The following is a 21,895-nucleotide window of genomic DNA, read 5'->3' on the forward strand; positions in this document are numbered from 1 at the left end:
GATCTCACTAAGGGATACTGGCAGATACCTCTGAACCCTCTTGATAAGGAGAAGACAGCCTTCTCTACCCCTTCGGACTGTATCAATTCATAGTATTACCTTTTGGGCTTCATGGGGCTCCAGATACATTTTAGTGTCTCATGGACGCGATATTGAGACCCCATCAGGAGTACACAGCAGCCTAACTTGATGACATTGTTATATATGGCCGCACCTGGAACCAAAACTTAGAACAATTATCCAATGTTCTACAGGCCTTACAAGAGGCAGGTCTGACCACGAATGAGGAAAAATGTAACATAGCCAGGAGTCCCATCAATTATCTTGGGTACGTCATTGAGAGAGGACAGATAAGACCCCAAATGGATAAAGTCGAAGCAATTAGGAAGATACCTGTCCCTAAAACCAAACGCGACCTACAGTCCTTTTTGGGGATGGTGGGGTATTATAGGCGGTTCATAACACAGTATTCCACACAGGCTGCTCCCTTGATAGACCTCTAAGAGAAAAATCGACCAAACAAGATAACGCAATTAACAGAAAAGCAATGATCACAGCTATCAGAGACTGAAGGAACTGTTGTCCACTAAGCCTGTGTTGCAGTGTCCTGACTTCCAAAAATCTTTTATACTACAGACCGAAGCCTCCGATCAGGGATTAGGGCCTGTCCTTTCACAGGAGGATGAGGAAGGACACCCTCACCCCGTGTATACATTAGCAGGAAATTACTACCAAGGGAAAAGAACTACCCAACCCTGGAAAAAGAATGCCTAGTTATAAAATGGGCTGTTGAAGCTCCACAATATCACTTGTTGGGCAGACCCTTTGTACTTCTCACATATCACGCCCCTTTAAGTTGGATGGCCCGCCATAAAGATACTAACTCAAGAGTGCTAAGATGGTTTTTATCCCTCCAACCATTTATATTTCAGGTGTGACATACACTTAGCTCCTTGTTGACCAACGCTGACTTTTTTTCAAGACACCCCTTAGACTCGTGGCTGAATCAGCCGCTCTCTGGGGTGAGTGAGTGTAACAGGGTATCACAGCAAGGAACAGGGTATCACCGCAAGCAACAGGGTATCACCGCGAGGGCTGGATGCCGACAGCCGAGGGAGACCCAAGCCGATGTTTCGGTTCCCCAGGGGGACTCAGGAGAGAATAACGTCCGCACACATTGAGGAGCATGCGGATGTCAGAAGTGAAAATAGAAAGTCTGCGGAGCAGGAAGCACAGTGGTGTGTGAGCCCAGGCGAGTCAGAAGGAGCAGAAAGGAGGAACGAGGACGAAGAGGAGGAGGCGAGATGGAAGATGAACGAGGACGGAGAGGAGGAGGCGAGGAGGACGGAGCGCGGAGCAGGGGGCAAACTGCGGCGAACAGCCGAGAGGTTCGGGAGACGTGGACGGGCCTGCCACGTCTCCGGAGGGATGGGGCTAGTTCAGGTACGTGACAGCTTGCGCCGTCATCTCGCACCGGTATTAAGAAGGGTGGGAATAAGGAGGTCAGGGAGAAAGAGGTAGGGGAGGCAGGTGGTGCGAAGACCTTGGGCACACTTCAGCCATGACGCTAACACTGTGAATTACAATAACAAAAACACAGATAAAGAGAAAATCCCGGTTTCCCAACACCAAGGTCCCCTGGGCAGAACATAGTGAGCAGGAAGAAATTGTAAATCACAAAAAGGGACTCCCTCACAACCCCTTCCCTTATCACATGCAAATACCTAACTAAGAAGTACTTATCTGACCCTGGCCTGTTGTTGTTTTTATCCCTACTCCCGCTGTCTGCCCGTCACCGGATCATTGTGAGACCCTGAAGACCTGTGGCGACAAAGAACCAGTAACAGTGGGAAGAAAAGCCAAGACCAGGAGAAGGACTATATATGTGACATCAACAAACTCTTAGGATTCTGTATAGTAAACTAAATAAACACAGTTTGAAAAATCGTTCCCTGATTCGGCTGACTTTATAAGGATAAAACAAAGCCCTTTGACCTCGGTGGGAAGAACCCTATGACAGGCACATAATCAAATATACCACATTCACTGTTTTTCAGTTAGTCATGTGACTCCTTGTAATACATGTATCCATGTAGTTCAAATTGGTAATAGTTACTGCACCATCTCATGCATGACAATGTCCACAACGAAGGTTTTCCGTCACTGCGCATCCCCTGTGATGGATTTCTGTATAAAATGATTTTCACCAGTAACTCTCGATTTTACTAGCTTGTCTCTCGTTGCGATTTCAGCAAAAATAGGGCTCAGGAGGCTAACTTCTTTGTCACACGTATTCATTATTTTACATTGGAAGTTGACAACCTGTCTGATTTTTTTGATTGAAGAGAGAATGTCGAATAACACAAGTTGTCCTTATTTTCCTTTTCTTTAGGTTCAAATATGAGGTTTCAGTTAAAGTATCTGGCCCTCTGAAAAGAGTCTCTAACTAACCATCTAGTATAACCCCTCTTTAGCAGTTTCTCCTTTGAGCATTCCTTATAATCCTGGCGACTGGAGCAGTTGCAATGTACTGTATACACAGGAACTGGCTAAAGAAAATACTCTGTTTCTGACACCGAGAGTGGAAGCTTTGAACATGACGCAAGGTATTTCTCGCTGTAGATTTAGGCCCGTATTTATACTTTTTGACGCTAAACTGCGCTAACGCAGTTTAGCGTCAAAAATTTTTGCGCCGGCTAACGCCATTCTGAAGCACCATGCGGGCGCCGTATTTATTGAATGGCGTTAGCCGGCGCGAGCAGACCGGCGCTGCCTGGTGTGCGTGGAAAAAAACCACGTACACCAGGCAGCGCCGGCGTAGGGAAAAATGGCGTTAGGGCGTCTTAAAAATGGCGCAAGTCAGGTTGACGCTAAAAAAATCGTCTTAACCCGATTTGCGCCATTTTAAACGACGCCCAGACGCCATTTACATGACTCCTGTCTTAATAAAGACAGGAGTCATGCCCCCTTGCCCAATGGCCATGCCCAGGGGACTTATGTCCCCTGGGCATGGTCATTGGGCATTGAGGCATGTAGGGGGGCACAAATCAGGCCCCCCTATGCCACAAAAAAATATAAAAATAAAAATATTTATACTTACCTGAATGTCCCTGGGGTGGGTCCCTCCATCCTTGGGTGTCCTCCTGGGGTGGGCAAGGGTGGCAGGGGGGGGTCCTTGGGGGCATGGGAGGGCAGCTGTGGGCTCATTTTGAGCCCACAGGTGCCTTGACCCAGGCGTTAAAAAGTGGCGCAAATGCGGGGTTTTCTGCCCCGCCAACTCCCGGGCGTGATTTTTGCCCGGGAGTATAAATACGACGCATTTGCGTCGCAGTCATTTTTTTGGACGGGAACGCCTACCTTGCATCTCATTAACGCAAGGAAGGCGTTCACGCTAAAAAATGACGCTCTTTACTCATACTTTGGCGCTAGACGCGTCTAGCGCCAAAGTATAAATATGGCGTTAGTTTTGCGCCGAATTTGCGTCGAAAAAAACGACGCTAATTCGGCGCAAATGGAGTATAAATATGCCCCTTAGTATATTTAGCCTTTAATGTTCTCAAAAAATGGGGCAATTTCATTATAAATGTGTCTTTCTTCAAATAGACCCATGTAGGTGTTGGCTACACAGTGTGCACATGCCACTCCCATACTTACTCCCTGCTTGTACAATTCCCCGTTAGGCTCAAAATAATTCTCTCCCAGTACCATTTCCAAGCACTGAAGAATGAAGACCCAAGGTCTTCTGGTGTAGAGCATGCCATCACCATGCTACAGTTTGTAATGCACCCTGTTGAGGAATATTTGTATAGAGAGCTTCAACATCTATCATGACCAAAATATCCTTATTTTGATCTAATCCTAAGCCTTCCAACCGAGAGATCATGTGTCCTGTGTCTTTAACAAAAGAATCAAATGTGGTCAGAAGAGGTTTGAATAATGAAGTAACATATCTATATAGCTGTTCTGTCGCTGAGTCATTAGTGAATACAGTACCCATGATAGGGGGATCCTGCTCGTTTTTGTGTATTTTGAGCAACACTTAAATCACTGGAATCTTGGCATTAATATTATTCAAGAATTCAAATTCCTGCTTACAGATGACACTACTTTCAAGTACTCACATATTGATCTTCTTAATGTGAGCTATACCTTTTGACGGGGTCTCCCTTCACTTTTGATAGTGTTCAGGGACAGCTAGCAGAGTCCTAATCTTAATTTCATACTTTTCTGTGTCAAGTATCCCGATACCACCCCCCCAAACCCCCCCCCCCATCACAAACTTATATAGTGATGAGTTCAATGTGGTGCAACTCTTTAAGGGCACATTTCTTTTCTTGTGAGGGATTCCTTTATTGTTTAGGTGTGTATTTTATTTATTCATCACTTTTCTTTCAAACATTTCCACTTCACGTCCTAATGTGTTCATTGAGGGCATTCCTTTCTTAGATAGATTAAAAATGGGAATACTCTACATGGTCTCCAGTATTGTTGTCTACGGGTCTGGAGTTACTGATGTGACGGATCCGAGTTGTGGTACTTCTCCCTTGTCTGGCCCCGGAAGTGGCCCTGATATCATCCCTTTCTGTGATCTAAAAAAGACTTCGTAGGCGTCTATACAGGGCGCCTTTCACTGTACTGGTCAAATTGATATGAGCTACCTTTTCCATCCGAATCTGAAGTATCAGGGAACATAACTACTTGTTTCTTACTCCACCCATAGTTTGCTGAATTTTCTTTAGTATAGATAATAGTATAGTAGTTCTCTATTAAATATGGGTGCACTTGTTCTTTTCTTTTTTTAGTTTCTCCATTTTCTTTTTCAAAATGTAGTCATTAAAAGACTCTATCCCCCCCCATCCAATTTATTTTTTGCCTCAAGTACATCTGATCTCTTCATCTTTTCCTCAAGTTCTTCTATTTCTTTATTGAGACTAATAACTACTACTCCGGCAGTTTCAACAATCAACATCATCCAGTCCTGTGAACATCTATTCGCGATCAATTACCAACTTTCCAAGAACGTTCTCATTTCAACAAATACATCTGGAGCATTTCTAACTCTTAAACCCATAGGTATTATTCCTGCCTTCAACTATTCTAGCATACAATTGGCACAGGACTATGTACACTTGTTTTTTTTCTTCAGGTTAAGTAGTTTCTACCATTCATCATCTTTAACTTTAAAAACCACTATAGGTTTATCCTCCCGGGCACTCTGACCCAGAAGTTTAAAGAAGTCATCACTAAAGTCAAAGGTTTTGAGGCCTTCAATCTTACACACCACCGACTTCAAAACCAAGAAGTGCCAAAAACCAATCACCCAATGTGTAAAAACGAAATAAAGGAAAGAGGGCTAAACAGAAAACCCACAATTGCACCCTACTGGCATACTGGATGTGCAAAATAAGCAACTGATAAGGGGACAATCCCTCACAGCAAAAGCTGCAATTATTATCATCTACCAGCATGGAGGGCACCTGAAGCTCATAAATGTAGCGGAACAGGAGAACAGAAACTTAAACATTAACAAAAAAACGGCTTTCTTCACAATACTATTCAATAACTTGCTCTGGATTTATACATTTACTTCATATACACAAAATAATTTCAATTGCAGTCAGCAATTGTTAGCAAACGATCTCATTTTTTTGTAATTTTGGAAACAGTTTCCAATAGCATAAGATTCAGTCTATCGCTCCCACTGCCTATGTATTCCCTCTCTTGTAAAATACATGCCAAACACTTATTCAGCACACATACCATACACCCTACATTTATAAATCTGACTACATACAGTCAAACAGGAGAGTATGGTATCCAGAACTCCGGAGCATGAGCAAGGGCTTGCTCTGGGCACAGTTAAGGGGTACTTTTCAGCCATATCAATTTGTTTTTTGTGGTTGCCCGATCAACCCTCTCTGTTCAAGGTACCTGTTGTGACACGGTTCATGGAGGATCTTAAATACATGTTCTCTCCCAAGCCTTCCTTTATGCCTCAGTCAGGCCTTAACATGGTTTTGACCTACCTGATGTGTTCTCTCTTCCAACCCATGCATAGTTATCCTCACCGACTCCTGACACTCAAGACAGTTTTCTCAGTGGTCATCATATCAGCCAGTAGGGTCAGCGACTTACAGGTTCAGTCCTGTTCAACCTCCATACACTAGCTTCTTCCCAGATAAAGTGTTTCTTCGCATCCGTGCCTCTTTATCACAAAGGTAGTGCCACTTTTCCATGTCAGCCAAAGCATCACACTGCTGACATTCTTACTCCACCACATTCCTCTAAGGAGGAGGAGAGACTCTACCGTCTGGACCCAACAAGAGTATTGTCCTATCTCAATTGCATCAAAGAACATTTGCTAGACTATCAGCTCTTTGTGGGGTTCACCAGTGCAAAGAAAGGGAAAGCAGTACAGAAGCGTACCATCTCCAGATGAATTGTGCTCTGCATTACGATCTGCTGCACACTGGCCAAGAGGCAACCCCCTGAGAGCTTGCAGGCTCATTCGGCCAGAGTCACAGCTGCTACCACTGCATTAGCTTGTACATTCCCTGTCCTGGACATCTGTCAGGCTTCTAAGTGGGCTTCTCTGCACACATTCATTATTCACTACTGACTTGACAGTAGGATCCATCATGATTTGCACTTTGCCCGTTTGGTCCTCCAGGACTTTTTGGTCCAAATCACTTCACAGGCCTGCCTTTGGGGAGAGATTGCTTTGGTACGTATCTAAGGCAAGGAATCTGTGGCTAGAAGTCTCTATCAGATGAAAAATGTATGTACAAGTTACTTACCTTTGGTAGCGCCTTATCTGGTAGAGGCTATTGCTAGCCCCACATTCCTTACTGATTATTTTTTTTAAACATATTTTATTGTGATTTTCAATCAGTCAATAGGCATGTATATAAAACATCATACAAAGTTACATGTAAGCATTCAATTGGCATATGTCTGCGCAATATCAGATCTTTAGGGCCCTACACAAGGAGTCCCGGAATCACTACCAATTCCCTAACATCCCTTCCGTTGCCCGCCCATATTCCCCACCCCCCAGGTGAGCGTAATGATGTACTGATATTCTGTTAGTGGAGCTGGGAGTGCCATGATTAGGTGTGGCCTTATTCTTAAAACTAAGGGTGATGTACCACTCCTTTATCTTCCTTGTCGTTCCTAATGTCCGGGTCCCAGGGGGGATCACCAGTAGACAGAAGTGATATAATAGTCGTGGGAGTACGATCATTTTAAGGATCGCTATTCTCCCTGCTACAGATAATGGCAAGGTCTGCCAAAAGGACATACAGGATCTAATGGAGCATATGAAACTACCTATATTGCCCTCTAGGGTGTCTTGCGGGACATGATAGATTTTGACTCCCAAATATGGGAGACAGCTTGGGGCCCATCTGACCAGGCCTAGTCCCAGCGGGGGTGTCGTGGAGACTCTCAGAGGGAACAAACCGGTTTTATCCCAGTTCACTTTCAGGCCAGAGTGTCCCCCAAACTGAGACAGCATCTGCTGCGCTCGGGGCAAATCCCTATGGACATCTTCCAGGAATATCAATAGATCACCTGCGTAGAGGGCTATCTGATGTCTCTCGCCTCCTGCTAAAATTCCCGGGCCACCCTCCCCAGCTCTTGCCGCGGCTGCCAGCGGTTCCATTGCCATGGCAAATAACAGCGACGTCAGGGGGCATCCCTGCCTGGTACCCCGCTCAACCGTGTAGCTTCTGGATATTGTCCGCCCTGTGCGTACTCTAGCTGTGGGTTTAGTATGCAAGAGTTTTACCCAGGAGATATATTCAGGCCCTAGTTTCAGCTGGGACATCACAGTGTAGAGGAACTCCCATTCCAGGCTGTCAAAGGCTTTTTCTATATCTACCGCTAGGACTCCAGAGGATGTGGCTGCGGGGGTCTGGTCTCTCATGACTGCCAGCAATCTACGAATATTGCCTGCTGTGTTTCGCCCAGGAATAAATCCTGCCTGATCTGGGTGTATTAATGTTGTCATATATGGAAGGAGCCTAGTAGCTAAAATCTTACTGAGGATTTTATAGTCAAGGTTCAACATGGATAATGGTCTATAGGCCCCGGTTTCCATTGAGTTTTTTTAAAAAAAATTTAGGAGGGGAATTATGACCGCTTCTCGCGCTGTTGCAGGCAACTCCCCCTGCTCTTTAGCAATCTTGTATACATTTTCCAATCTTGGTATGAGTATGTCTATGTAAGTGGCATAAAATTCAATAGGTAGCCCATCTGTCACCGGGGTTTCCCCTCTAGCCAGGTCTCTTATGGCTCCCTTAGTTTCTGGCTGCGTAATGGCCCCTCCCGACAGTACCGATAACTCAGGTGAGAGCGATCCGAGTTGTAGCTCGGATAAGTAATTCTCAGTGGCTTCCCTGACATAATTGAGTTTACTTTTATACAGTTGTTCATAGTAGATCGTGAACTGTGAGTTAATTTGCTCCTGTCCGTATATATGACCCCCTTGCTCTGTAACTAAGACCAATATGGCTGGGGTCCTATGAGACTGTGATACAACCCATGCCAACATTCGGCCCACCTTGTCTCTCTGTGTGCTCGTCTAAGGTAGTTTCTGTAATCAAAGCACAGGAGACGCTCTATACAATCGGCTACTACTGCTCTGAGCTCTAGAATGGAATTTTGTAGGTGCAGGTTTCCGGGTCTATTTCTCTCGGCCTCTCTTAGTTTATCTTCTGCCCGCTCAGTATCTTTGAGAAGAGTCTTGCGCACTCCCACTGCTCCCGCTATGCACCTCCCCCTCAACACCACTTTAAAGGCATCCCATCCACTCAGGGGGTTATTAGTGGATGCTTCATTATCCTCAAAAAACTGAGTGATATGCTGCCGTAGTTCCCCCTGGAAGAGTGCATCCTCCAATGTTTCTGGTTTGAGTCTCCAAGTGGGGATGAGAGGGGGGGAGAACCCCACTTTAGTGACAACAAGAGGGGGTTGTGATCAGAGAGTGTGCGGGCCAAATATTTTGTGTTGTGTACATGCGGGTAGACATCCGATGTGCAGAAGAACGCATCTAGTCTGACATGCAATTTATGCAAGTGGGAAAAGAAGGAGTAGTCTCTTTCGTCTGGGTGTAATCTACGCCAGGCATCAAACAGCCCCCAGTTCTTTTGCCAGGTTGAAAATTGTCGTGCTACTCTCATCAAAGGGGAATCCTTTAGTGGCGGGTTTGAACGGTCCATAGTGGTGCCCCCCACACAGTTAAAGTCGCCCCCCAACACCAAGGAGGATTGTAGATTCGGGGCAAATAGGCCTGATATGCGTGTGAAAAATTTGCCCTGGTCTGTGTTGGGTACGTACACGTTAATCAATGCATGCTCTCTGCCCTCCAATTGCCCCCGAACTGCCACAAAGCGGCCCTCTGGGTCTATGAGGCTATCCAGCATCCGGAAAGGGACCCCGGCTCTAATCCATATTAGTTTTCCCCTCGCATAAGCTGAATATGAAGTGTAATACGCCTGGCCTCTCCATCGCTTTTGGAGCACTTTCCCTTCTGCTTGAGTTAAGTGCGTTTCTTGGAGCATTGCTATCTGAATTCCCCTCCGTTGTAAGTAAGAAAAGAGCTTATATCTCTTGGCCATCGAGTGCATGCCCCTTATGTTCCACGTGAGGTACTTGTATGAGTCTAATACTGCCATCCCAGAGTTTTTCTCCCCTGACTGGATACAACCCTATCTGTGCCATCAATCATTCCACATATCTTAACAATCTCACAGTTCAGCTCCAATTCCCCTGTGAACCCAACTCTCCGTCCCCAGGACAAAAGTAGGAACGTCTCTCATCCAAACTTAAAAAAAGGTTTAACCAGTTGATTGAAATAGGGGGTGCTCCTAGATCAAGCAAGAAGTATATCACCACACCATCCCCAATCTCAGGATGAGAAATTCTCAGGGGTTTTGTAGACCCTATCCTCCTGCAAATGCAGCAGTTCTCTGCCAGGGGTCAGTCAGAGTTTTTGGTGCAGACCGTTACAGTCGCGGCAGTCACACTGGTTTTCCATGTTCGATCTAATTTTTTCCCCCATGTGTGAGTCTGGCAAGGAGTCCCTCAGATGATACAGTCTGAAGTGCCAGGTGTCATGTCGGCCTGTCTTTTCTGATGTGTGTGAGAGTTCTGATTCCTGTTCAGATTCTGATTGTTCTAGTTCTTCTTGTATCCGTTTATAGGATCTGAGGTCGGATCTGCTTAGTGAAGCAGCCGCTTCCATCGCTTTTTGTCTTTCCTTCTGCATTTCAGTAGGGGAAGGGCTACCCACCCTGCGGGCTTTACTGTGTCTGCTTTTCCTCTGTTGCTCTATGTGTGAGCCCCCTGTCATGCGTGTGCTTTCCTCCGGCGTTTGCATATCGATCCACTGCCAAACTTCTTCTCCCGTACTGAAGAACAGAATGCCGTCTTTAGCCACTACTCTCAATTTTGCAGGAAACATCATCCCATATTGGATTCCCAATTGGTGGAGTTTCTGTTTAGCGTCCCTGAAAGAGGCTCTTTGTTTCTGCACTTCTCTGGAGAAATCTGGGAAGATACGAATCACATGATTGTCCAGTGTACTGTCCCCTTTTTTCCTGCTTTGACTAAGCAGATAGTCTCTGTCCCTGTAGTGGAGTAGTCTAGCTATTATTGGCCTTGGGGGGGCCCCCGGAGGAGGGGGGCGAGCCGGGACCCTATGCGCATTTTCAATCGCAAAGAAGGGAGTCAATCCATCTCCGGATACCTCTTCTTTCAGCCAGTGTTCGAGAAATTCCACCAGGTTAGATTATTCGGTGCATTCGGGTAGGCCAATCACGCAGATATTATTTCGCCGTGATCTGTTTTCCGCGTCTTCCGCTCGCAGTTCCAAATCTCAGATCCGTTTTTCCATTTGTTGGCCCATCTTGGCTGTGTCTTTAATTTCTGGACGATTTCAGTCCGCAGAAGCTACTTTTTCAGCTAGACTGCGGTGGTCGTCTCGGAGTACTGTAAGGTCCGTGGCCAATGCATCAATTTTTCCTTCTAGTGCCAAGCTTTTATGGCCTGTAGTACATCCTGAAGGGTGGGGTCTCCTCGTTTTTCCCCTGGGGAGGGATTCAGGACGCCTCCCTGGTCGGACATCTCACCTGAGTTTGGTCCACTTTTTGATTCCGTTTATTTTTTGCGGCCCGTTTTAACCATCTTCTGTGCCATCAAGCGTGTTCACTGCAGGTGTCTTTGCCCTCCTCTTCCTGGTCCCACTCGTATATAGGGCTGGGCAGTCACCAGAGGGTCTGTCTCTCCCCTCCAGAATGTTCAAGTCAGTGTTAAATCCGAGGGAAGGGCTCACAAGTCACCCCCCCGGATTCTGCCCTGTCCTGGGGTGTTTGTGCGCTGTACACGTGTCGTAGGGCTTCGGAAGGGCTCCCTGTTGATTCTGCCCCTGCCCCCCCTCTCTCTCGCCGGGAGGGTCAGCTGCCAGAAAGAGAAAGGGCCCCTCACCATCCCCCGCCAGTGCGTTTCTCCAGCCAGCGCCTTCGTGGTAAGAGGTGGTGCCCTGGAGCCACTATGGGCCAAGACAGTGCAGGAGCTCTCTCCCCGGGCTGTCTTTGTTGTAAGTAGGCTCCTCTCAGGGCCCCGACACCCTGCCGCAGCCTCCACGTAGCCAATCGGGGCCGCTGCTCTGTTCCAGACGTCCCCGGGACCCCTCACCTCTGTTCAGGAGAAGAAGGATGCCTCCGCTCCCTCCCGGGAGGCGCAGGCACCATTTTCGCGATGGCGGCCGCCATCTTGTTTTGTTTGCAGCACCGTGTGGCTCCGCTTTTGTGCCCCTGAATTCAAGCCGTGGGCTGGGCAATCGTCTAAACGCCCGACCTGCAGCATCCCCGCACCTTCAGCCACTCCGTCGGCTGGGTTGGGGGTCTTCAGACCTGCAGGATGTCCCGAGATGGGGGATCTAAGACGGGAGCCTCACAAGGAGACTTCCACCGTCATGGTGTCCAACCATGCCCCCGCCCCATTCCTTACAGATCCTCCCATTCTCCCCGTTCTGTGAACTTCTCCATCTACAAATTTTCTTGTTGGCCCATGTTCTAGCACATTAGTCACAACACTTTGTCTTAGCTCTGTATTTCTGGTATGGAAATAGTCACATAGAAATTGAGTTCATTGTTGCAAGTGTGTGTCACCGCACACGTACAATTCACCATGTCACATCTAATGGCTCCACAGCTATTGCTCAACACTTTTCAGATCCAATCTGACACCTGGGGGATATTCTAAGGTAAGTAATCTGTGACTAGATAGTCTTCCAGATAAGGCGTTACCAAAGCTAAGTAACTTATTCTTATATCCCACTCCTTTCAAAGCCTTCAACCAGGCCCTAACACCTTCATCTGTTACGTGTGGCAAAGTTTGAATACCCCTGGTTGAATGTAGGAAATACAGCTCAGTTTTTTTCATAGATAATCTGTCAAAGGAAACAGATAATTCTGTCAAAGGGGAGTAAGCCAAAAGCAGGGCCTTCATAGATACACAAAGGAAATACCCTCAATATAGTTATAAACATTCCTTAATCACAAGTATCCTTGGGGAGTTGTGTCCTCAAAGCAAAGTGAACAAAATGGTTTTAGCCTTTCAGAAATTCATTTCTGGAATCCAGTACAAAACACATAGGAAATGCAGCAGAGAAAGATTATAAGCAAGGTTGCTTTTCCCAGATGAGAGAAGGGAAACTTACCTGAGTTGGCCACATCTACCATGCCAATGGCCTCTCAGACCAATCTCCTAATGGGAACAGGGTGGATGTAGACCCGTTGATACGAAATGCAGAAAATTGCCCAAAACTTTCAAACGCTGGAGAACAACCTTGAAATTGTAAACAAAGGCTCAGCAATGAATAAGAGGACTTTAACATATAGAAATGCCTTGTCAATACCATCTTGTCCATAAAATCCCATAGCAAGGGGGTCAAATACCCGGGCAAACAGGTCAATGGTAGACTGCAACACTGCCTTGTACCTCTCTGGACAAATATCCAACCTGTTTACCCTAACCACTGCCATGGGTTCAGTGTTGTGTTGCATAAGTTATGACTTTGATGTAACTCTACAAGGTATTCTTTCCCACCTACGGGTGTCACAGGTGAAGTTGGTTCAATCCACCAGCGATGAAGTTAAAAATCAAGTTATTGTAGCCCTGCAAAATACTATTCAGGTCATAATTGCCATAGGCTTATTGCTTCTGGGGTACTAAAAATACCATAAAGTGACCAGGAGCACTGTGGAAACTGCAACAAACCTTATTTCGTTATTCACAGTATCACACACAATGTTCTAAGAAGATTGAACACTCTTACGTTAAAAGTATTTATTTCTACAGGAACAATCTGTTTTTTAGCACATCTAATACAACTACACAGAATATTATAAAAACATCAAGCACTGTTGAAATGTCATTTAAAATGTTATCTAGAACCGAAACCTACTTTTATACTATGAGAGAATATAAAGCAGAGCAACTTCCTGTCTAGAGTTTCTTAGGAAGAGATGCACTGCATGCCTTGTTGACAGCAAAGGCTGTCTTTATCAGTGGTAGCGTGAAGACAGCGTTCCCCGCAAAGAGCAAACACCATTGTGGTAGCAGTCAGTTGGTCGTTCTCCGGGACTTGGCTCTATCAGCTGCAGTCTTCTGGCAGGATGTATGAGCTGTAAGTGTGACGTGTGCTGGCAGCAGGTGAGACAGTCTAATGAGACAGTCTGATCTGGCTGAGTGGGTGAAGGACCTCTCATGACAAGTAGTCAAGTGGCAGTCCTTATATATTAAGTCTTCTCAGAAATTGGAATTTCTGAAATAAGTTTGGGATGGTTCGACATAGATCATGGTATTCAGGAATGTGTCCAAGGTGAACATATAAGGAAAAGGGACGCCAATTCAGACTATGTTACTCTGATTATATGTCAGTATGTGTTCTTATTAACCTTGACATGCTGAGGAGGAGACATTTGGCACCTTAGAATGTTTCCTTAGATGTTGTATCTTTGTCATTATTCGAAGAACTTGACAGTATTACAGATCCTAGAAAGATACTTTCTGGCTACTTCTGCCTTAAAAGGCAGACATGATAATGATTCTGCATAATCAGGAAATACAGCAGCTTTTATGAACTAGGATGGAGTCGGAGCCGACATAGAATGGAGTCAGACCTTAGGACTTTACGTCATCCTCAGCTTGACATCTAAATGTGATGTCATAGGGGCATGTCTGACCAATATGAATTTGACTAATGGGTAGAGAAATCCATGCTCTCAAGTTATCATCTACATATATGTAAGAAAAGGTACATGTCTATAATGTCTAGGATATTTATAGTATAATATAAGAGAATGTAAAAACCATTAGTGCATTGTACATATAAAAGATAAATCAAACATTTGTTATAAGTGGTTCACATAGCAAAGCATGAATATTATGAAGCCAATCTGCCCAGAGCATTCTAAGCGTGTTGGCGAATAAACATACCAGTGATAATATAGATAGGTCAGACTAATAATAAGCAGTATACAATCAAAAATTAAAAGAGTCATCAGGAATGCCCTTTATCCCCACTCCTGTTTGCACTGGCTATTGAACCATTGGCAGTGTGGGTGAGGGCAGACCCTCTGTATCGAGGTCTTCAATGGTCCAAAGGAGTTATAGACAGGATCTTACTGTACGCAGATGATGTCCTACTGTTCATGGATGACCCGGACAAGACTGGCCCACAAGCCCTCCAGATACTAGGGGGCATATTTATACTTGTTTTGCCCTGAATTTGAGTCATTGTTTTTACACAAATTCGGTGCAAAACTAACTCCATATTTATACTTTGGTGCTAGACCCGTCTAGCACCAGATTTATGGAGTTAAAGTCATTTTTTGGATGTGGAAACCTACTTTTCGGCAATGAGATGCAAAGTAGGCGTTCCTGTGCAAAAAATGACTGTATGGCCTTAGCGCCATATTTATCCCCCTCATGCTAAAATCACACATGGAAGGGAGGAGGGGTCAAAAAATGGTGCAAAGCTTGCTTTGCACCATTTTTAAACACCTGTGTCAGGGCAGGCGTTAGGGGACCTGTGGGCCTATTTTCCATGGTGGAACACCATGGAATAAGCCCATAGGTGCCCTCCCCAGGCCCCAGGGACACCCCCACCCACACCAGAGGGACAGCGGAGGATGGTAAGTACAAGTAAGTATTTCATTTTATTTTTTAAATTACCATTGGGGGCCCTGAAATGCCCACCCTACATGGCACTGGGTGCAGTGGCCATGCCCAGAGAACCCTGGTCCCCTGTGCTGGCCATTTGGGTGGTGGGCATGACTCCTGTCTTTTCTAAGACAGGAGTCGTGGTATGAATGATTTTGCGTCAGAAAATGACTCTTACCCCCCCCCCCCCCCCCCAAGAACTGTGTTTGAAAATTGCACTGTCAACTTTTAAAACAGATATTTGCTATTTTCTCAAAAACTATTTGGCTTGCCAAATTGAAACAAAGTGGTGTTGATACATATGTCTGATACTTACTCAAAATGTACTTACCTGCCAACTGAATCTTGTGATTCTAGAAATAAAGTAACAAAACATATTTTTGCTATATAAAAACCATTGGCCTGGAGTTAGTCAGTGTGTGTGCTTCTTTTATTGCCTGTGTGTGTACAAGAACTGCTTTGCACTACCCTCTAATAAGCCTAACTACTCGACCACAGTACCAAAAAAGAGAGCATTAGTATTATCTAATTTAGCCTCTGTTAAGCCTCTGGGGAACCCCTGCACACTATATCTAATTTTGATATAGTATATACAGAGTCGGCTCCCTACAATACTGCTTGAAGAAAAATCTCAGGATCCAGTCTGATGTCTGGGGGAAATTCTAAGGTAAGGAATCTGCAACTAGAAGTCTCTATCAGATAATATGTGCACCCACACAATCATATATTATATATCATCAAGCACAGTAGAACATTGCAACCTCCTTTCCCGCTGGTTCCCTTCCTCTTAATGTTGCATTTGGGGGGTTACTGTGCTGCAAGAGAGAGACCCTAAATCGCCCTTTAAAGGGGATTTGTCACCTAACCAGGTAAGCACCTATCAGGAGGGGGCTCTGACATCACCTGCCTGGCCTGGCCACTCAGATGCTCCCAGAGTTCCCTGCCGACATTGGAAACAAGATGACAGAACGCAGGGTCCCTCTGGAGGAGTTCTGGGCACCACCCCTTGGGTGGTAATGGACAAGGGAGTTTTCACTCCCCTTTCCATTGTCAAGTTTCGTGCCAGAGCAGGGACTGGGGGTCACTGAACCGGTGTGGACTGGTTTATGCACGGAGGGCACCATATGTGCCCTTCAAAGCAAACCAGTGGTTTTGGGAGGCTACCCCTTATAAGCCAGCCACACCTATTTCCAAAGGGAGAGGTGTTACCTCCCTCTCCCAAAGGAAATCCTTTGTTCTGCCTTCCTGGGCTTGATCAGATCAAGGTACCCACCACACACCAGGCCAGCTTCCTACAGCCCACTCTCTCTGGAGACAAAGTGGACTCGGCGCTTGAGCGCTTTAAGGAGTCCCGGACTACGGCTCAGTCCCTTGGTCTCGCAGCTGCTCCTCACCCCCCACAGTCCGCTTTCCGCCCCTTTTGTGGCTACAGAAGGGGTACCCAACCATGTCCATTCCCCTTGAGCCACGCATGACGAATAGCCTTTGCATGGCTATGCACATCAGATCCCAAGTGCTCGTGGATCAGGGAGCCAGCGGTCCGGCCAGTCCAACACTACCCCTGCTGCATCCTTCAAACCTTCCTAGTCCGTCAAGTCCTGGACCAGTTGGAGGCAGGATCCGCCATCACCTGCCCCACTGGAAATCCATCACGATGGACAAGTGGGTTTTGCAAATAGTCCAAAGGGGCTACTACCTCCCCTTCAAAACTACCCCTCTGGCCATGCCACCATCCTATGATCAGATGATGGAGGATCACCTGGCACTTCTCTGCGAGGAGGCTATGGCTCTCTTGGCCAAGGGAGCCATAGAAAGGGTCCCTGTGCCAGAAGTTGGTTGAGGTTGTTATTCCCGCTACTTTCTGGTTCCCCAAAAATTACAAGGGGCTTTGCCCTATCCTAGACCTCTGAGCCCTCAGTCTCTTTCTCAGAAAGAAGTTCAAAATACTCACTCTAGCTCAGGTCCTTTCTGCCTTGAACCCTGGAGACTGGATGGTAGTGCTGGATTTGTAGGACGCCTACTTCCACATTCCAGTCCTGCCTGCCCACAGACATTACTTGTGGTTCATGGTAGGCCACGAGCACTTTCAGTTTAGGGTGCTCTCCTTCAGCCTTACCAGCACCCCTCGAGTGTTCACAAAAGTGATAGCAGTGGTTGCAGCTTATTTGTGCAGGCTAGGAGTTTCAGTCTTCCCCTAACTCGATAAATGGCTGTTGAAGGCGAGTTTACCTCAAGCTGTCGTCTCCCACCTCCAGACTACGGCAAACCTCCTGCATTCGCTGGGGTTCACTACAAAGATGTCGAATTTACACCTGGCTCCCTCACAGATGCTCTGTCTCATAGCTTCTCATTATGCTAATGAGGCTACTGGATTTGGGCTGGCAGAATCGCATAAATTGTGGGGTACTAAGAACAATTCCATACCATGTTACGCCTGTCGGCCTAATCTGGGTTTTCCAGCTAACTAGCAGCTCCTCATCTCTACCCGAGAGAAGGGATGATTGTGGCAACCGGGCGGATGACAAGGAAGACTCCTCAGGGGAATCGTAGTCGTTCAGATCGCATCCCTTTCTCTTAGTTACATTGGTCTCACACAGGCAAAGACAACAGAGGCAGAATATAGTTCAATAAGGGTTTATTGAAGTAACTGCATCTTAGATAAAATGGCATGTACTGCAATAACTAGGATGATAAAACACATTAAAAGCAAGAGGGTGACGAGAGTGAAAGACAAAAACAGTCCCACCATACTGTCACTAGGAGTGAGATGTAGTCCTCCTACCTATGCTATGTTCGAGCACAGCATAATAAGCCTAATCCGCCCTTCAGGTTTCCCCATGAGTATGGAAGCCTGTAGTCTAGAAAGGCACCGTCCTCATGTAAGTCAGGAGTTTGGCTGTCTAAGCAAGCAACTGTAGCAAGGCAATCACCAACCAACAGGCAGTCGTGGTCACCTGGCTGAAATCTCCATCAAACGTGTATGGGGCAAAGGAGTGATTTTATAATAAAAGAGTTGACATTCTTAGAAATGGTCCCCACGTATGAGTCTGTATGTTTCTGTGAATGTTGGGAACACAGAGTACCACTTTTGCCAGCAAACTATCTGACTGTAGCCTTGAAGAAAGCACAAAGTGAAATGAATGTACTATTAAGAACGTATTGCTTTCCTAGGCGAAAGAACAATTAGAGAGAAATAAAACAACACCACAAATGTGGCTACTGCTAGAAAAATAAAGCGATGCTGAATAAAATGTAACTGGGCTAAAGTGCAGAACAGCAGGCCTAGTTTGCTAAAATAACGTGTCTATAATATGGCTATAATAGCTATACAACACGCCTTTCATTTGAGCTGTTCTGGACAATGTGCAGTTTGGGGCCTATCCTTTCGCAATGCAAGTCTAGGATATTCAGCCTATGATATCAATGTTTCGGCCTCCATCCTGGGTTTCAGTGAGAATGACTCTGAGGCTGCTGGGCTTCAAGGCCTTCTGCACCCTGCTTGTGACACATGCCATATGCGGGCTCTGCAGTGGGACCTGAAGTGCCAGTGGGCGCAACATAAGGGGACTCTCTCCGACATGGTCCAGATATCAGAGGGAACTGCACAAGATCTGCAATAGTGGCTTTCGCATTGAGATTAGGTCAGAAGCAGATCCCTCTTCCATCGCTAACCAGATCTCACAGTAGTGACAGATGTATCACTCATGGGATGGGGTGGCCACATGGGGGAGGAGGAGATCAGAGGCGTCTGGTCTCAGGTGGAGTCCGGGCTCCACATCAATCATCTAGAGCCCAAGGTGATAAGGCTTGCATTGAAAGTATTCCTTCCCTCTCTCCAAGTGAAAGTAGTACAGTTGTTTAAGGACAACACCACCGCCATGTGGTACTGCAACTAGCAGGGTGGATGGGGTTGTTGTAGGAAAGCAGCCTCTTTTTAGCATGGTTACCCGCACTTTTTTCCTGTTTGTCAGTGTATTTGACTGTTCACTGAGATCCTGCTAACCAGGACCCCAATGATTAAGCTCTCTCCCTTTAAAATGTATTACTTTCACCCCACATTTGGCATACTGGTGCCTCCTTGTTGTAAGTCCCTATTATATGGTACCCAAGGCAGTGGGGTACCAAAGGGATCCCCATGGGCTGCAGGATGTATTTTGCCACTCATGGGGAGCCCATGCAAAGTGATCTGCAGGCCTTCTGTTGCAGCTTGCGTGAAAGGGTGCATGCACCCTTTTCACTACAGGTCACTGCACCAAGTCACCCCTATGGCAGACCCTCCTAGCCCAGAGGGCATTGTGCAAGTACCTGTGTGTGAGGGCACCCCTGCACTAGCAGAGGTGCTCCCACGAACTCCAGTGTCATTTTCATGGACTTCCTGAGTGCAGGGACGCCTTTTTATGCGTGTACTTGACATAGGTCACTACCTATGTCCAGCTACATAATGGCAACTCCGAACCTAGGCATGTTTGGTATCAAACATGTCGGAATCATACCCCAATACTGTTGCCAGTATTGGAAGTATGATTCCATGCACTCTGGGGGCTCCTTAGAGGACACCCAGCATCGCTCCTACCAGTCTTCCAGGGTTTTCCAGGCAGCCCAAGTTGCTGCTACCCAGACAGGTTTTTCCCTCCTGCTGCTTGAACAGCTCAAGCCCAGGAAGGCAGAACAAAGGTTTTTCTTTAGGAGAGGGGGGTAACACCTTTTAGTTGTTACCTGGCTTGGGAGGGGTAGCCTTGAAGGGCACATTTGGTGCCCTTCATGCATAAACCAGTCTACAACGGTTCAGGGACCTCCTTCTCTGGCGTGAAACTGGACAATGGAAAGGGGAGTGACAACTCCCCTGTCCATCACCACCCCAGGGGTGATGCCCAGAGCTCCTCCAGAGGGTCCCTGGGTTCTGTCATCTTGAATCCAAGGTTGGCAGGGACCTCTGGGAGCATCTGAGTGGCCAGGCTAGGCTGGTGACATCAGAGCCCCCTCCTGATAGATGGTCACCTGGCTAGGTGTCTGATCCCCCTTTCAGGGCTATTTAGGGTCCCTCTCTTGGGTGGGTCCTCAGATTCGGCTTGCAAGATTCCAGCAGGACTCCCCTGCAACCTTACTTTGACTTCTAGCCACTGGAACCGCGACTGGATTCTCCAGGAACCGACAATTAGCATCCACAAAGAAGACTCCTCCTGGAACGTGGTTTCCACGGCTCTTTCCAGCTTCTGCAACATTTTTCTGGCTGTGCATCCTCGGAGGGTGGCAAGTCTTCAGTCTGCACAAGAAGAAAGACGGAATCTCCCTTCAAGTGAAGGAGTTTCCCCCCCTGCATCTGAAGGCATTTACTGTAATGACGACCAGCTGCGTGGATCCCCTCTCATCCTGAGTTTCGTGGATCCTGCATCACAGGGGCTGGTCCGAGTAGTCCTCTTGGTCCTCTCTGCCAGCTGTCCAACTTCAGTGGAGGTAAGCCTTTGCCTTCCCACGCAGGACAGCACCCCCATGCACAGTGTCTCTTGCAGCTGCCAAGGCTTGTTTGCATCTCCTCCAAGGGATCTACAGGCTACGTGTAGCTCCAGCCCCCAGCACTCCTTCCTGTGACGCACAGCCCTCTGCGTGGTTCTCCTGCAGCGTGGGACCCTTCTTCAGTCGTGCTGCGTGGGCTCTTCTGCGGCTCCTGTGTCCCCATCCTGTGGGACTCCTATGGGTGCTGCCTTTGCTCCTGTGGGCTCCCTGTGTTGCTGAGGGTCTCCTCTGACTCCCCATCCTGGGTTGAGTCCTCCTGGGACTTGCTGGTCCCTGGCAGCTCCACTCCAACTGCAACCTTTGCCTTTGCTAAGGCTTGTTGGTGGATTTCCTGCAATTCTTCTTCCAGCATGGGACATCATCTGCATCCCTCAGGAACTCTTCACCAACTCCAGGGCTGCAGTGCTGACCTGTTCTTCATCACCGTCGACCAACTCCAGCATCTACAGCTGGGTGGGTAGTAGCTCCTACTCCTCCTGGTCTCTTCTGTGATTTCTAGACTTGGTCCCCTTCTTCCACAGGTCTTCCTCTTCAGGAATCCACCACTGGTTTCTTATAGTCTTGTCTGGGTGTTGCATTTTCTTCTTTTCCTTCCTTTTAGGAGGTTTGGGGAAAATCCACTAACTTACTCCTTTTCTCCTGGTCTCTATGGGGCAATGTGGTACTTACCTAGTACCCCCAAGCTCCCCTCTACACATTCCACTTACCTAGGTGGGTGTCCTGTGTTCGCATTCCACTTTTTTTAGTATATGGTTTGGGTTTCCTAGGGTCACTATTGTCTAACTGCATTTGCACTGTTTTCTATCACTTTCTATGCCTATTTCTGGTACCTAGTGTATATATTTAGTGCGCTAATTACCTCCTATTGGAGGGTTGCCTCTCTATTACTTTTTGGTATTGTGTCACTACCTTTATTTTTGTAAGACTGAGGGGCCTATATATACTATGATTGCAGCGTTTTAACGTAATTTATTTTGACACTAAAATGGTGCAAACAACTCCATATTTATATCATGACGCTAGACAAGTCTAGCGCCAAAATATTGGAGTTAGCTCCACGTTTAGGATGCGCTAAAACCACCTTGCATTAATGAGATGCAAGGTGGGCGTTCCCGTCCTAAAGACAATGCTAACTCCCAGCACCATATTT

The 21,895-nt window shown here is 46.7% G+C and overlaps 1 protein-coding gene across 2 annotated transcripts in view; it reads left to right on the plus strand.

Annotated features, from left to right (window-relative positions):
- Positions 1–1,213: 1,213 nt before the first annotated feature.
- The window catches only part of LOC138265474 (uncharacterized), a 59,937-nt gene continuing 39,255 nt past the window's right edge, over positions 1,214–21,895 (plus strand). The window contains exons 1-2 of one of the 2 annotated variants that reach the window (XR_011199461.1): positions 1,214–1,443; positions 1,811–1,931. Coding sequence is in view for 1 of the 2 variants with exons in the window: in XM_069213635.1 (XP_069069736.1) it covers positions 1,305–1,443 (139 nt within the window). In the remaining variant the exon portion in view is untranslated. Of the gene's footprint in view, positions 1,444–1,810; positions 1,932–21,895 lie in introns of those variants that run through there. The other variant, XM_069213635.1, reaches the window with a different exon arrangement.

Source organism: Pleurodeles waltl, chromosome 1_1 (genome assembly GCF_031143425.1).
Source record: "Pleurodeles waltl isolate 20211129_DDA chromosome 1_1, aPleWal1.hap1.20221129, whole genome shotgun sequence".
Taxonomy (NCBI): domain Eukaryota; kingdom Metazoa; phylum Chordata; class Amphibia; order Caudata; family Salamandridae; genus Pleurodeles; species Pleurodeles waltl.